At 39.9% G+C, this 14,113-nt stretch overlaps 1 protein-coding gene across 1 annotated transcript in view; it reads left to right on the top strand.

Moving 5' to 3' along the window:
* The first annotated feature begins 11,291 nt into the window (after positions 1 to 11,291).
* The window catches only part of LOC105921828 (adhesion G protein-coupled receptor F5), a 33,078-nt gene continuing 30,256 nt past the window's right edge, over positions 11,292 to 14,113 (top strand). The window contains exons 1-4 of the mRNA XM_036147639.1: positions 11,292 to 11,393; positions 11,524 to 11,574; positions 11,687 to 11,843; positions 11,958 to 12,131. Of these exons, the coding sequence (XP_036003532.1) occupies positions 11,292 to 11,393; positions 11,524 to 11,574; positions 11,687 to 11,843; positions 11,958 to 12,131 (484 nt within the window). The remainder of the gene's footprint in view (positions 11,394 to 11,523; positions 11,575 to 11,686; positions 11,844 to 11,957; positions 12,132 to 14,113) is intronic.

Here is a 14,113-nt window from a genome sequence, read left to right as displayed (position 1 = left end):
CTGCATGCAATTTCCCTTTATAGATCACAGCTGTACCAGTTTGTGCCTCCTGTTCTGCCCTCTACACACCCATAAATGGTCAATGCAAATCTTCTTATGAATGTTAATGTGCATTTAAATGAGCCAGCAGATCATCGTTATAATAACGTTAACAATTAAATTAAATTTTATTTTAATTCAGCTTATTTATATAGCACCAATTCACAATACATGTCATCTTAAGGCACTTTACAAAATCAAATTCTATCAAATTATAAAAACAGATAAGTCAAAAAGTTTTCTAGGGAAACCCAGCAGATTGCATCAGATCTTAACATGCAGCATTCACTCCCTCTGAAAATGCATGGAGCCACAGTCTGTCATGATTTGACGGTGAACCCGAACTTAACCACAAACAGAGATATGTTTTAAAAGAGTTTATTGGATGATGATAAGTTGTGGAAGCAGGAGACCCGAGAGGCAGGACCGGACTGGAGCCAGAGGATGTAGATGGCAGGACCTGGCAAGCAGGACCAGCAACAAAGCAGAGTGAATACCTGCAGGCCAGAGCAACAGTAAGACTGGCAGCACGGCAGAGTGAATACTTGCAGGTGGGCAGGCAGACGGAGACGAAAGGAGCTCAGGCTGGACAAGAAAAAGGTGAGGTAAGCACTAATGAGTAGGATGAGCAGAATGCGTCGAAATGAACAGACAAACCGACAGGGAAGAGCTAACTGAGGGAGGTTTAAGTAGCAGTGATGACAGGTGGAAAGAGTCCTGGCTTGATTAGTGGCTGACAGGTGTAGGTGATTAGAAGGTGGAGTGGAGACTGGGGGTATGGAGGGTGGAGAGTGCCAAGAATATGTCCATGGTGCAGTAGGCAAAGCTGCACCATGACACAGTATTGTACATTGTTGATGGCTTTGCAGCATTCTCTCATACCGAGTATGCAAACTTACCTGTTTTTAGAGCCAAGCTCAGTGTGAACAGCCATTAACATGACAGACTGGGGTTTTGAAAAAAAAAAAAAAAAAAAAAAACAGAGCAACGACCCAAAAGCAGGATTGATCCAGGAATCTTTTCTATGTTAGAGAGGGTAATGACAAATGATCTGCTCCCTCAGATGGTCTCACAGCTAAACAGAATGCCAGGCCAGACGTACCTATTGAAGAAAAAAGAAGACAGAAAGGACATAAAGGTAAAAGTTGAAATAACAAAAAATCTTGCAAAATTGAAAAAAAGTAGGAAAACTCAGCGGAGTGAAAGAAACATATTTTGATCTCCAGTGCCCGTATTTATGAAGATTGCTAAGTCTAAAAGTAGCTGTTTTTAGGAAAAATTCTAGAATTTCCTGAATTCTCAGATTTTTCTTAGAATTTTACCTTGGTAAGGAAGTTATTCACAAAGCATCATAGGCCTTAAGAGAGCTCCTAAAGTGGCAAATCTTAGGAGTAGTGAGGAGGACTTTTAGCGAGCCTAAGAATGCCTTAAGCAGAGAAGATGGTGGAAAAAGAGAGTTGTTCGGCTGATCCACCACCTAAATGTGGGGGGAAATAAGCACATAAATTTCCAAAACAATTGTACAATTATTCATTTGCAGATAAGATAAACTTTATCATTCCCAGAGAGAGAAATTATTATTTTACTCAAACATCTGACCAAAAATGGGTGTTATAAGCACTCCTACATAACTGAATCCAGTGGGTGACTAGTGGAACGGGAAGAGCTCAGCTATATGTGGAACACATGGTAACAACCCCAGCGGCATGGCCTCAGATTTTTATATCCTGAAAAGACACTGAATGACAAAATGACCTTAATCAAACAGGGATCAGAAGTCTGTGGTTGTGATAAGTGTATCAAAATGTGATCTGCATATAAAGTCTTTTTTTGTTCTTTTTCACTCATAAAAGTACTTTGCCCTATTGCTTTGGCCAGTGGCTAAATAGCGATATCGAGCAGCAGTGAACTGAGGCGGTCATTCTGCCTATTCCCGCAGTTGAGGAGTAAGTTATCGGATCTCAGCCCATTAGTCAGCACTACTGCCGTTGGGTTATTATAAAGAAAGGTAATCCAATTCACAAAATTATTGCCCAGATCGTAAAATAAATATGATGACCTAGTCAAATGCTTTCTCATAAATTATGTTAAGGAGCCTCCTCACATTATCACAGGAGTTCTGGGCCTTTGTAAAACCCATTTGATTTTCCTTGCCAATATGGATTAGAACTTTCTCGAACAGTAAGGCCAAAATTTTGGAGAGCAATTTTTGGTCAAAGTTAAGTAAGGCTATTGGCCTGTAGGAGGCACAGCTGTCTGGACATTTCCCTTTTTTAAGGATAAGAGAGATGTTGGTCTCTCTTATCCTCTCCATGCTCCACTGATCAGTTTCACCTGTCATGCCCAATCAAGCCGGGACTTAGACAGTAAAGGGTCTAAAAGAATACTACTAAACTCTTTATAAAACTTGCAAATAAATCCATCTGGCCCAGGGGCCTTACCAGACAACATAGATTTCAAAGCAAACAGCGCTTCTTCTCTAGTAATTTTTAATCATCTGTGACTTTTTGCAGTTTTTGCAAAAAACTGGTGCATAAGGGCCAAAGCATTGTGAAGCTGTTCGGAACCATAAAGGTCAGAGTAGAGTGATGCAAGGTTTTTATTAATGGTTCTAGTGTCAAATGATCTAACACCATTAGAATCAACAATACAAACTATGTTTTGAGAATATGCCCTCTTCTTGGCAAGACTAGCAAGATATCTGCAAGATTTGTCCTCAAACTCATATAGCTTCTGCCTGGCAAATTTAAGAGATTGTTCAGTCCTGGACGAGAAAGGTATTCAGTACAGCATGTACGTGTAACAGCTCCTCGAGCAAATCAAGACATGGGCTAGATATGGGATTTTTGTCCACTTCAGCTAATAGACAGTGTGTGCTGTTCATTCTTCCCACGTCTCTTGAATGCAACAAAAGACATAATTAGCCCACAAAAGGATACCTTAGACGTTTCCCTGGGGACTGAGGGACTTTCTGTGGATGATGAGTTGATAGAAAAGAAAATCTTAAATAATTGTAAAGTAGGAGATAAACTTGTTTTCTTTAAAAAGATATGGCTGAACTCTCCAGCACCGTGACAATGCCCTGTCACGAGAACAGGTGAAGAGAACACCAAATAATAAAGGGTAGCATGGTATGATAACATAATGTTGCCTATACAACATGACAGTGTTGTAGTCAAGTCACTATGCCTCAAGTCCGAGTCCAGGTTCGACTCACCAGTTTTTAAGTCCGAGTCAAGTCCAAGTCATTAAAAAAAAATCCGAGTCGAGTCCGAGTCGAGTCACTATTGATCCAAGTTCGTTGTAGGAACATGCCATGACGTGTGATGCATGACATGAAGCAGTAACATTCCATTGCACTAATAACTTTTTCGCTGTAGTTAACCTTTGGTTTTACTCGGTAAAACGACTGCTTTTTCCAAGTCTAAGACGTCTCCTAACCATGGTTTTTAAACATTGTTGTTATGGAACGTGCAACAGCGACTCGAGGTACGCTGATAGGCCGCATATGAAGGATGTTAAAGCCGCAAGCAGCGTCGATCGGCCCTCGCAGCCAAGCGCACTCTGGCCTATTGGCCCCCGCTGCGGTGCCGGTCGGCCGGCCGGCGGGCAGAGTTGGCGCACCGCCGGCCGCCCGCCACCGCAGATGCTTTCACGCATTTTCCTCGCCCGTCCACCAGGCGATTCCCACAAACGCGTTCGGCAGCGTTCCCCCATTACTCACAACAAATCTGTTGCAGATCGGTCGATGCAGCGAGGAGATACAGCCGTTGGATAATGATAATGCATTTGGCCACCGGGCCGGACTAAATTGTTCGGCGGGCCGGAAAATTTATACCGATTCCTGGACGGTGACTACAAACAGAAAAAAAAACTGCAAATGACGCCATGAACGCCGAGCAGTAGAAAAACAACGACTTACCTTCCTATCAACTTGGCCCGTTTTCCAGTCTTTACGAGCCCTCGACACTCAAGCCATCGTTTGAGCTGAACGTTGGTATGTTGTTCCACAGTTCTACCAGTAAAATGGGCGCCTGGACATCCTTTTGTGAAAGTTTAACAGCTGTATAGTCGGTCATATCGTTGTTTCTGTTGCATGTGTAATGGCTGGTTGCAACGTGCGCTCTCACACTGTTTGCCCTACCTTAGCGGCAAGGGGCGTTGCTCATGAGATGGTGACGTCACGTGCGCGGTTCGACATTTAGATATTAAAATCATACACCAAATAATATTGTAATGACATATTAAAATTATAGCCTAATGATATAAAAAAGTTGAGTCTTTTTTTCAATTTCCGAGTCAGAATGATCTGAATGTAGGAGTCCCAAGTCCAAGTTCGAGTCATCAGTGCTCAAGTCCAAGTCAAGTCACGAGTCTCTAAATTTAGCTAATGACTCCGACTCGAGTTCGAGTCTCGGACTCGAGTACTACAACACTGCAACATGATAAAGCAAGACACATTTTGGAGGAGGGGATAACAATTTTATCAATTCTGGTATAGCTCTCATGTGGGGCCAAAAAAGTTAACTCATTAGGGTGAAGCTTCCTCCACACATGTGAATATTTAATATTGTCACATATTAGTGAGCACCCGAGCTCGCTTAGAAAGGGGAGACATATCAGATGGAAGTTTGTCAACAGAGGGGTTAAGGTGACAGTTGAAATCTCCCACAAAAGAGTTCCCTGAAGCCCCTCCATAAAAAACGCAAAAGCGGAATAATCTGGGGGATAATATAGATTGATGAATGTTACCTCTTTCCCTGCAAGTATACCCTTAACAATTATGGCCGCAGACCTGATTTCCCAGTTCTACAATCATCAGCTCTTGTACTGCAACGGAGTACCAGTAGTTTAGCCCAGCTTCCTCTAACCACTCACTAGCGGCCTGGATCTCCATAGCATGCTTATGGATTGTCTCGGCCAGAGTGTTGAGGATTTCAGCACTAAGTTTTGGAGGTCATTACATTCAGAGCTTTAGCAAGCAAGGCCATCTACGGTCTCGGACTCGGCAAGGTCGCCATCTTGAGAGTCATCCCCGAGCTTGGACAGGAAATTTCTCTGTCTTTATTACCTCTATGTAACGGTTACTGCAGGTGATCCCGATATTCAACCAGACACTGAGTTACAATTAAAAGGTTTATTGAGAGTGCTAATCAGTAGAAGTTTAAGCAGGCTAGTGATGAGAATCTTGGCAGACGGTGCAGGCAGGCAAAGATGAGCCGAAGACCAGATGAAGCAGGTAAGGAGAGACCAGATTGAACAAAAGTAGAATGGAGAACCACCAGAACAAGCCAGGCAAACGGCAGGAACTCACAGGAAGAAACTGGCAGAACTGTAGCACGCAGAATATGTGATCCTCTTAGCAGCAGAGTCCAGCTGGTAGAGCACACATGAGCTTGTAGAGAAGAGGTACTGATCCTGCTTGAGACGAGTGGTGAGGAGCAGGAAGAAGTGAGACGTTCTGGCAACCCTGAGTAAACTGAGGCTGGTATAAATAGCTGGCTAAACAGGTGACTGGAGACGAACACTAATTACTGGTAACAGGTGGAGCTGATCTAAGGGAGGGTGGTGACAAGAGGTGGACTGACCTGATTGGTTAACTGCTAGTGGCTGAATAGTGACAGGGTAAACAGAAAAGGCCCATATAAGTCCAAAACCAAACTAAAACAGAACCATAGCTGTGATAGAGCCCCCTCCTTAAAGGGCGGATTCCAGAAGCCCTAAAAGAAACATAGAAACAAACAAAAAAAAAAATACACAAACACCAAAAAACCCTGAGTGCGTGGGTAGAGGGGGACCAAGGCCGGAGGGCTAGAGTCTCTATAAAAAAAAACTAAAAAACAATTAAGGGTGAAACTAAGTCTCTGGGGGGCGTCCTGGAGGCAGACCTTGATGTGACGGCCTGTCAGGTGGGCGTCCTCGAGGCAAACCTCTGTGTAGCTGGATGTCCGGCGGGCGTCCCACAGGCAGCCTCGGCGTGTTTGGAAGGTCCGGTGGACATCCTGAGGATAGCCCAACGTGTCAGGATGTTTGCTGGATGTCCCAGCTGAGCTATACTATACACTGGAGTGCTAATAGCCCGCTGTTTGAACGAGTCACTTTGAAGCCACCAGCCGCCATATTAGTATTCCCTATTTTCCTCCAGTAACTAGGGAATATGTGTGCTACAGCATCGAATAATGAGGATTTTCTCATGTTCAGGGGGTGCTTAAAGCTTTTAAAATGTGAAATGCCATATTCTTTTATGTTATGTTGTAAAACTAGCAAGTACGGCTATAATTTATTTATTTATTTTCTTTTACTTTCTTTTTTAGGTATCACATTACACATGTCAGCTTAAATAATAATACATATGATTTAGCAATGGTATCAAGGTGTTACACAATTGTATCTGTTGCTTTATGTCTGTTGGTTGTGCTGTTCTTTTTGTGTCTCTTTCCAGGTGATGGAGCAGACAGAGGACATTTTGTCATTCTCTTCCTTTTATCTCTTCTTTCTTTCACCTCTTCTTTCTTTTTTTTTTCTCTTCTTGTTTTTCTTTTAATCTCCTACTTTCCCATTGTAGTGTCCATATAATTTGAAATTCTCCCTGCAGGAATCACAATAAAGCTATTTACAAGCACAAATCAAGCGGAGCATTATGGCGAAAGCTGTTTGCTCCACTTGTGAAAGTAAAATCTGTCGAGTGAAATGTTTTCACACAGCCAGAAAACTGCTTGTTGTTGCAACCAAATCCTATGGGATTCTGTGAGAGTAGGGAGTAGCAAGATGGCGGCCAGTGACTTCAGTTTTTCGGCAAAATCAGCACTCCAGTGTATTATATAGCTCAGTGGTTGCCACACATCCCCTGCAATAGAGAATCATCCTGTATTAGATTAGTTTGTCCTTTTTTAAATCCACTAAGGATAGGATTTTTTCCTGGCTGTTTCTCACAACAAACACATAATAGTAGAGTAACCTGTAGCATTAGATGCTAGATACTGTGCTTGTGAAACGCCACTCCTCTTGTCCAGCTGAATTACATTACATTAGAGAGTGAATGATTTCTGTAGACCATGACCCTAGTTATGTTAGGCTAAAGTGTTCCACAGTAAGAGCATTAATAGCATTTACACTATAACACTCAAGTTTCCTTCCACTTATTTTATTTATATAAAATATATATAAAATAAGTATATTTTCTGTTTATTTTTGCTCAGTTTTATAATTTAAAGTCAGAAGTAAAATTTAGACTGCAGTGTGTGATTCCAGGAAGCTCGGAGTGTTCTTCACTTTATTCAAATATGAACAGGAAATGTAACTTGTACTCCTGACACGAGTCTGTTTGGATGCCAGGCCAGACGGAGAGGTAAAGTAATAATCTTGTTTTGCACTTCTACGCTTATTCTTTAGTATGTAACTACATTCTGCAATTAGCAGTTTAGACTCAATTTACTAAGGCTTGACTTTAAAAAAAAAAACAGATACTCGTTACAAGTTTTAACTCCAACTATAATTTCCCTACTTGAGGAGCAGACAAAAAGATATTTAGTACCTACTGAAGGTAAAAAGTGACTTCTTTTCAATTTTCATTGAAAAATTCCAGAAATGTACACTTCTAAGAAGATCATCAAGATATGATTGTTTTCCCCTTTTTCTGAGAAAGTAGACCCAAATATCTAATTGCTTGGCATCTTCTGGGGGAAAGAAAGACAGCGCAACCACTTAACCGAAAAGTGGGGCATTAATGGTTCTGCCAAAACTAGAGTAAATAGCTAAAGAGGAAAACAAAATTTGTTTATTCCTGGCAGAAATATATAATTGTAGAAAAACTAATGTCTTTGTTTGGAGCTGCATTCCCATTGTCAAGCTTTAAAATATGTAATCATTCAGGTAAATAAAATGAGTGGCTCATGTTTCAGAGAATAACAAATACATCAAGTGATATTCTTAGTTTATTGTTAGAGACAATAAAAACTTCCTGAATTATCTAATTATGCAGAATAAGATATTTAATATGACAGATACTTCATGTTTTTGGAAGCATTTAAACAACTTATTTTATTTGATCTTAATAACAAAGATACAATTAAAGTTCAGGATCCTGTCAGTGTGGAGTAAAAGTGTGTTTTGGCTAAAAGTAAGACTCTAGCAAGCACATTTTCAAGGTAGGTAGAAGGGAATATAGTAAATGTGAAAAAGAAATTCTGGGTTCTGTAGTGACAGAAACAGGAGTAAAACATACCTCTGGCAAAATGTAACCCTGAATTAGAAATTAACTAAAGGAAGAGAGAAAAATCTGTGTTGATCAGGTTTGTTTTGGCCACTCTAGCAAATGTCTAGCTTAATGTGTCCATAAATGTCTTTGCAATTCAATATTCATGTTAACTAAAAATATATTACCTCTGAATCCTGATTTTTGTTTTTTCTAATAGAGATAACCGGCATGATAAACATGCAAAACTGATGTGCATTTCCCTATTCACAGCTCTTGTACAATGAGATGCAAATTAATATGCTCAAATAAACTCACCCTAAACTTTCCCAGCACCTGCAGTTGACTCATGCTTCCACTGTCATGAACATAAAGCCTTTTATTTACAAGCAGGAGTGTGCTGGTTGTACTCAGGAAAGCCAGACAGATGCTCGGGGCACCTGGGGTCTTGGAAGGCTGGTTCACACAACAGGATTTTAAAATAGTTGGTTGATTTGCAAAGCCTGAGAGACCCCACACGTAATGATAAAAAATCTTAGATAAAACAGATTTGGTTGTACAGTGTGTGGTGTCCTGTCAGAGGTCAAGCACAACACACCACACACGAGCAGATTTCATTTAAGATCATTTAGATGTTTAATGTTTAATGATACGGAGGGGTGGGGGTCTCGAGGATCCTCTCACCTGGCTTTCTGATTGGCTACATGCCACTTAAACAGGCTTGTTTGTCTTCGGGAGACACAACACACGGTAGGATATCGGGGCAGACAATCCAACATGTTGAATATCCCGATTTGAGGTCTGAGCAGTCCCGACGTTCCACCGAGCGGACCCAATCATTCTTAACACACCACACATGGCAGGATATTCTTTAAAAATTATTTTAAGAGACACGGCGATAGTTGGTACCTCTGGAGAGGGGGCGAAAATCCTGCTAAAAATCCTGCTGTGTGAACCAACCTTAAAGACTAGTAACAGTGTAGAGAGCTTGCTATGACAACGGTCAACCAGTGCCCAACTCCTAAATTCATTTTATTTCTTGCAGCAAGAAGCACCAGTATGTATTCTTCTAATATATAGTTAAATAAGAGCAGGTAAAATACATTGAAGTAAGTTATCGGTCTAGAGTGAAAAAACAAAAACAAAAAACTGGAAGAGCAAATAATGCACAGTAAGAAGTGTAAATAATACAGAACCCTATTAGGCTGAGATAGCTTTGTCTGTCCTATTGAGTATCTGGGTGTCATAGTAAAAATTACTGCATACACCTAACTTGGACAGTACTCCTTCTTTAGTTATCATATTAAAAGCTTTGTCTAAACAAAGTTTACCAATCATGTTTAGAGTGCATTGCACCAGAATTTATAGGCAAAAGATTTGGATAATATAAACTAGTCTGAGGTTGGTGGTCACATTGTTTGTTGCTTCCCCACTACAGAGTAGTGGAAAAGTAATTTCATTCAACCTGACTAGACATTTTGCAGTGGCCAGTTTGTGCAACACAAAATTTTGGGATGATTTGATCTTTTCTCAATTTCATTGATTAGAGTTTTTTCACAAGAAGGACACATAATATCAACTACTCAAATTTAGGCAATTTCTTAAAAAGCTGAACATAACTTTGATCTGAATCTGTGCATGCTTAAACCATTTAAATATATTTGTCAAGAGCTCAGTTAATAATGTTCATCTCATTGATATTTCATTATTATACAATAGGGCTATAACCTGGGTATGTACCTTTGACATGTCCAATCATTAATCACGCTTTAGTGATCAATGATTATTGTAGGAACCCACAGTATTTATTTATTTTTGCTTGGCCCTTGTAAGACTCTAGAATTGCCTCTTTCGACACAAGGGTTAACTGATTTGTTTGAAGAGATCAACAAATTCTTAAAGGCACTTCTGCTACTTATAGTTCAACCACTAGATCTTGCTCCTTTGATGGTGGATATTTAAGCAAATTAATTCAGAAAAATATGGGACTCATGAGTGACAGAAGCTATTTAACTCAGCACCACAAGAGCTATTATTCACTACCTCTGACTTAACAGTGACTTGCAAAACCTGCTATGACACCGCTTTCAGTGGTGGATTACTTCATTGACCCCTTGCTACCATGGTCCTCACATAAGTAACATCAAGAGTATATGAAGAAGTCTGAGTCGATTGTTGAAAGTGCAATCTGTGAGGTACAGCCATGGTTAAGTCATGTCTGTATAATAATTAGAATGGGTAGACTGAATTAGTTTTAGATTTATTTCTTCCCAGTAGTCCAATATATGATGGCATGATAATTTACGTTGTACAATTGCAATATGCAATATGCCAACAACTATAGCCTAATTAACCCCCCCCCCTCCCGCCCCAACAAAACTTTTTCTTGTCCCAGGTATGGAAAAAAAAATCCATTTGGTTTCTGTAAACCAGAAAATCAGTTTTAAAGCAGTACAGGGAGTAAGACATAATGTATAAAAGCAACGAGGAAATGTTGAAGAACTGTGGTTGCTTCATGAGTGGAGAGTTCAGAAGGAAGAGCAAATCAAACCTAATGATTTTTAACATTTCCTGCTCTTTAATTTTTCTAATGTTAGAGTTTGTTTAAGACTGAGTTTCCTTTTGCTAAACTGTATCCTGGAACAAAAAGATAGTTGACAGTATTCTATAAATAAACACTTTGCATTTTTTCTTTTCCTCTTAACTATTATCACAGTCTGTATGTGCATTCGTATTCTGACACAACTGGTTTAAGAATGTTGAATATGGAACTTTACAATGGGTAAGATATGTTTAGCAGCCTTATATAGTTTTTTCTCAACATTAACTTTAAAAACCTAGAACAAAAATGACAATCAAGTAATTATCCTCAGACAGGACAATTAACTTTTAATTGAATAATTAGCAAGCTGGTACATTTTTTTTTATAGCTTACTCCATTGTAGCTTTTCCAATAGTCATATTGTTTGTTAAAAAAGAACAATGTGTTCCAAATGATTAATGTCTTTTGTTAATGAATTTTTTGATCATGTTAATTTTTCTTCTCTCTTTGGTAAGGATGGCTTTACTCAAAGCAGTGTGGTTTGCTGTTAGTCTTCTGGTTATATGCTATAATCTCGGCCAGCCGGGATTCAGACAGTCTGTGTCGGTCTTCTTTGAGGTTAGCACAAAATATTTAAATGCCAGACATGGTGCTACACTGTGTACACAAAAAATGACTTGTCCCAGATTGATACCAAAATCTCTTATTAGGTAGTGTTGATTTCATAGTTTGATTATTATTTTTACAGGAATTAATGGGTATTAAATCATCCAGTCTTCATGTAAGGGAAAAAAGAGAATGTGAGTCACTGCAAAACACAATGGCTATTATTTACTCATCAAATTTTATCTTATAAAATCAACATATCAATAATAATTGACCAAACTCTTTTATAATAGTTTGATGTGTCTGTTTTTACTCTAGCTCAAACAACTATCGCTAATTATGAGTTCCAAGCTGTTATAAACCTTTCGGACCTGGAGATCCTTCAGCTGTTTCTCAACAACCTCAGCTTTCCAATATCAATCAACAGCACCAGTGAAATTTCCAGCATGGACATGACAACAGGTTTTGAGTTTATAGAGCTTCACAGTTTGGAAAATGCCAGCACTCAACATTTTCTGGTCTTTTGCCAAGTGTAACATTGAACATTTATACATTGTGCTGATGTTTTTCCTGCAGTGTGTTCAACTAATATAACTGAGTACCAGTGCAGGTGTGAGAAGAACTTTGCTTGGTCTTATAACAACTGCGTTAAATACAGAGTCTGTGATGGCATTCTTGGTGACACATGTGGCTGCATTAATGACTTCCCAGCTGATGGGCAGTTCTGCCAACTAAACAGCAGCCATACAGGTAGGTTTAGAGGCTTTTTAACAAGACATATGCTGACAACTGAATACCACTACTAAACAACATGCTTGATGTTGGCACTGATTAATGTGATTTATACACTGTTTTCAATTACCAGCTTCTAATGGCTTTAACTACCTACACAATATGTTCTTCAGAAGCCTGCTAATCTCCCATTTATATATTTCAGTTGGGCTGAAGCAGGGAAACAAGTTAAAACTTGTAGAAATATTGCTACCAGCGACCTGTTCAAACTTCTGGATTGCGCAGCTTTGGTTGAGTCATATTAAATGTTTTTATTAGGGCTGTCAAACGATTACAAATTTTAATTGCGATTTATGGCATGTTTTATCTTTTTATTGTATTTATTTATTATATTAAAAGCCTATTTTGGCATAATCTACTTCCAGCAGTTATCACAGGTTATTGCAACCGTAAACTGCAGAAAATGCTGGCAAGGTTGCTCCCTCTGCCTTTACTACCGTCGGCTCCTATGTCATTCTAGAGGAGGATGCGCTAGAGAGCGAATTGAGGCATTTTGAAGTGCGATTAAAAAACGTCGGCGTTATGGTCTACTAAAATTAATGCGTTAACACCTTAAAACTGACAGCCCTAGTTCTTAGCAAAGTCTTGGCTCATGGGCTTGTGTGACAAAAGGATACACTGCTATTGCCTCAGTCAACTAATGTGATGATTCAGGTGGTACCAAGGTATCCATGGTATTTATGGCTGGGTAAAAATACCGGCTTTTGGACTTTTGCTTATTTACTGGAGGTTTATACATTCGGCTTGATGTGCATTTTAAGTGAGGAATGAAGCTCAGGGGCTCAAAACTCACTAACATTAAAGTAGCAATGTACTGTAAAACTTACCAAAATCATTCTCACTTGTCACCTGGGATGGAAGTAACATTCCCTATAAACAACTGACCCTCTCTATCAACACAGACAAGAAGCAATTAGGGAGATTTAATGACAAAAAAAATAGAAATTTCTTTGGCCCTCAGACCCCGGAAGAAGATGAAAGCTGTGAATGTCTATGAGTTTGGATGTTCACTTTAGGATTAGGATTAGCTAAATCCGCCCCCCTCCCCCAAATAAACGCAGAGGCCAAGCAGAAAGAATTTAGACCGAAGAGGAAGATCTGAGAATGAGTTAGGATTAGAGAAGACTTCCCCCAAAAAAGAAGGGTGCTTAGGCCGAGGCAGAAAAAATGGCGAATTAGAGGATCTGAAAATAAAAGCCTTAGGAGCAAGGTGAAAGGAGAGGAGGGGAATTAGGACCTCATGAGCTAGGAATGTTTAAATAAGGAATGATAACAAAGGAGCATTGTGAGTGAAAGAGTTTTTGGAGGTGTGCCAAGCAAAAGAATATGATCTCAGAGAGGAAGGTGATAGACCTGACCTTCAAATAAAATATTGCTAACTGACAAAGAGGATGAAGGGATTGATTTAGTCTAGCTTCAGAACATCGATAGGAGGCAACGTTGTAGGGAGAGCATTGATGGCAGAGACAGAGCTGAAAACTGAAACTAATCAGCCTAATATACGGCAACTTGTGAGGGGAGATTCCATTCTGGTCCCAGAGAAGATTGGACCAAAACCAGGTCTGAGCGACAGCCATCGACAAGGTTGACCTGGCAGAGAAGGGACAAAATTTGCCAGGTCAGCAGGCGGGATGTAAAAGAACGGCCTGGGCAATGATATGCGAGGCAAGATTAAGGAGGTCCAGGGAGACAGAAGATGCTGTTTAGGATGAACTAGGGGGGTGGGGGGATTAAGGACTGAGAAATTTTACAGAAGTTATAGTTGTACTCGGGCAGCAAGGCAAGCATTACTTCAGAATTGAGGGTGATTCCAGGGTACTTGAGCTGCTTGACTGGCCGGGTGGGTTTTTTTATGCAATAAAGAGGACCTGACAAAGAGCTTTGGACAGTTTTATTAACAAGCAGGCTACTTCTACAGCTAAAATTAAGCCTCACAGTAA

Source organism: Fundulus heteroclitus, chromosome 15 (genome assembly GCF_011125445.2).
Source record: "Fundulus heteroclitus isolate FHET01 chromosome 15, MU-UCD_Fhet_4.1, whole genome shotgun sequence".
Taxonomy (NCBI): domain Eukaryota; kingdom Metazoa; phylum Chordata; class Actinopteri; order Cyprinodontiformes; family Fundulidae; genus Fundulus; species Fundulus heteroclitus.
The sequence above is the reverse complement of the archived record's forward strand: the minus strand, read 5'-3'. Positions and strand labels throughout refer to the sequence as shown.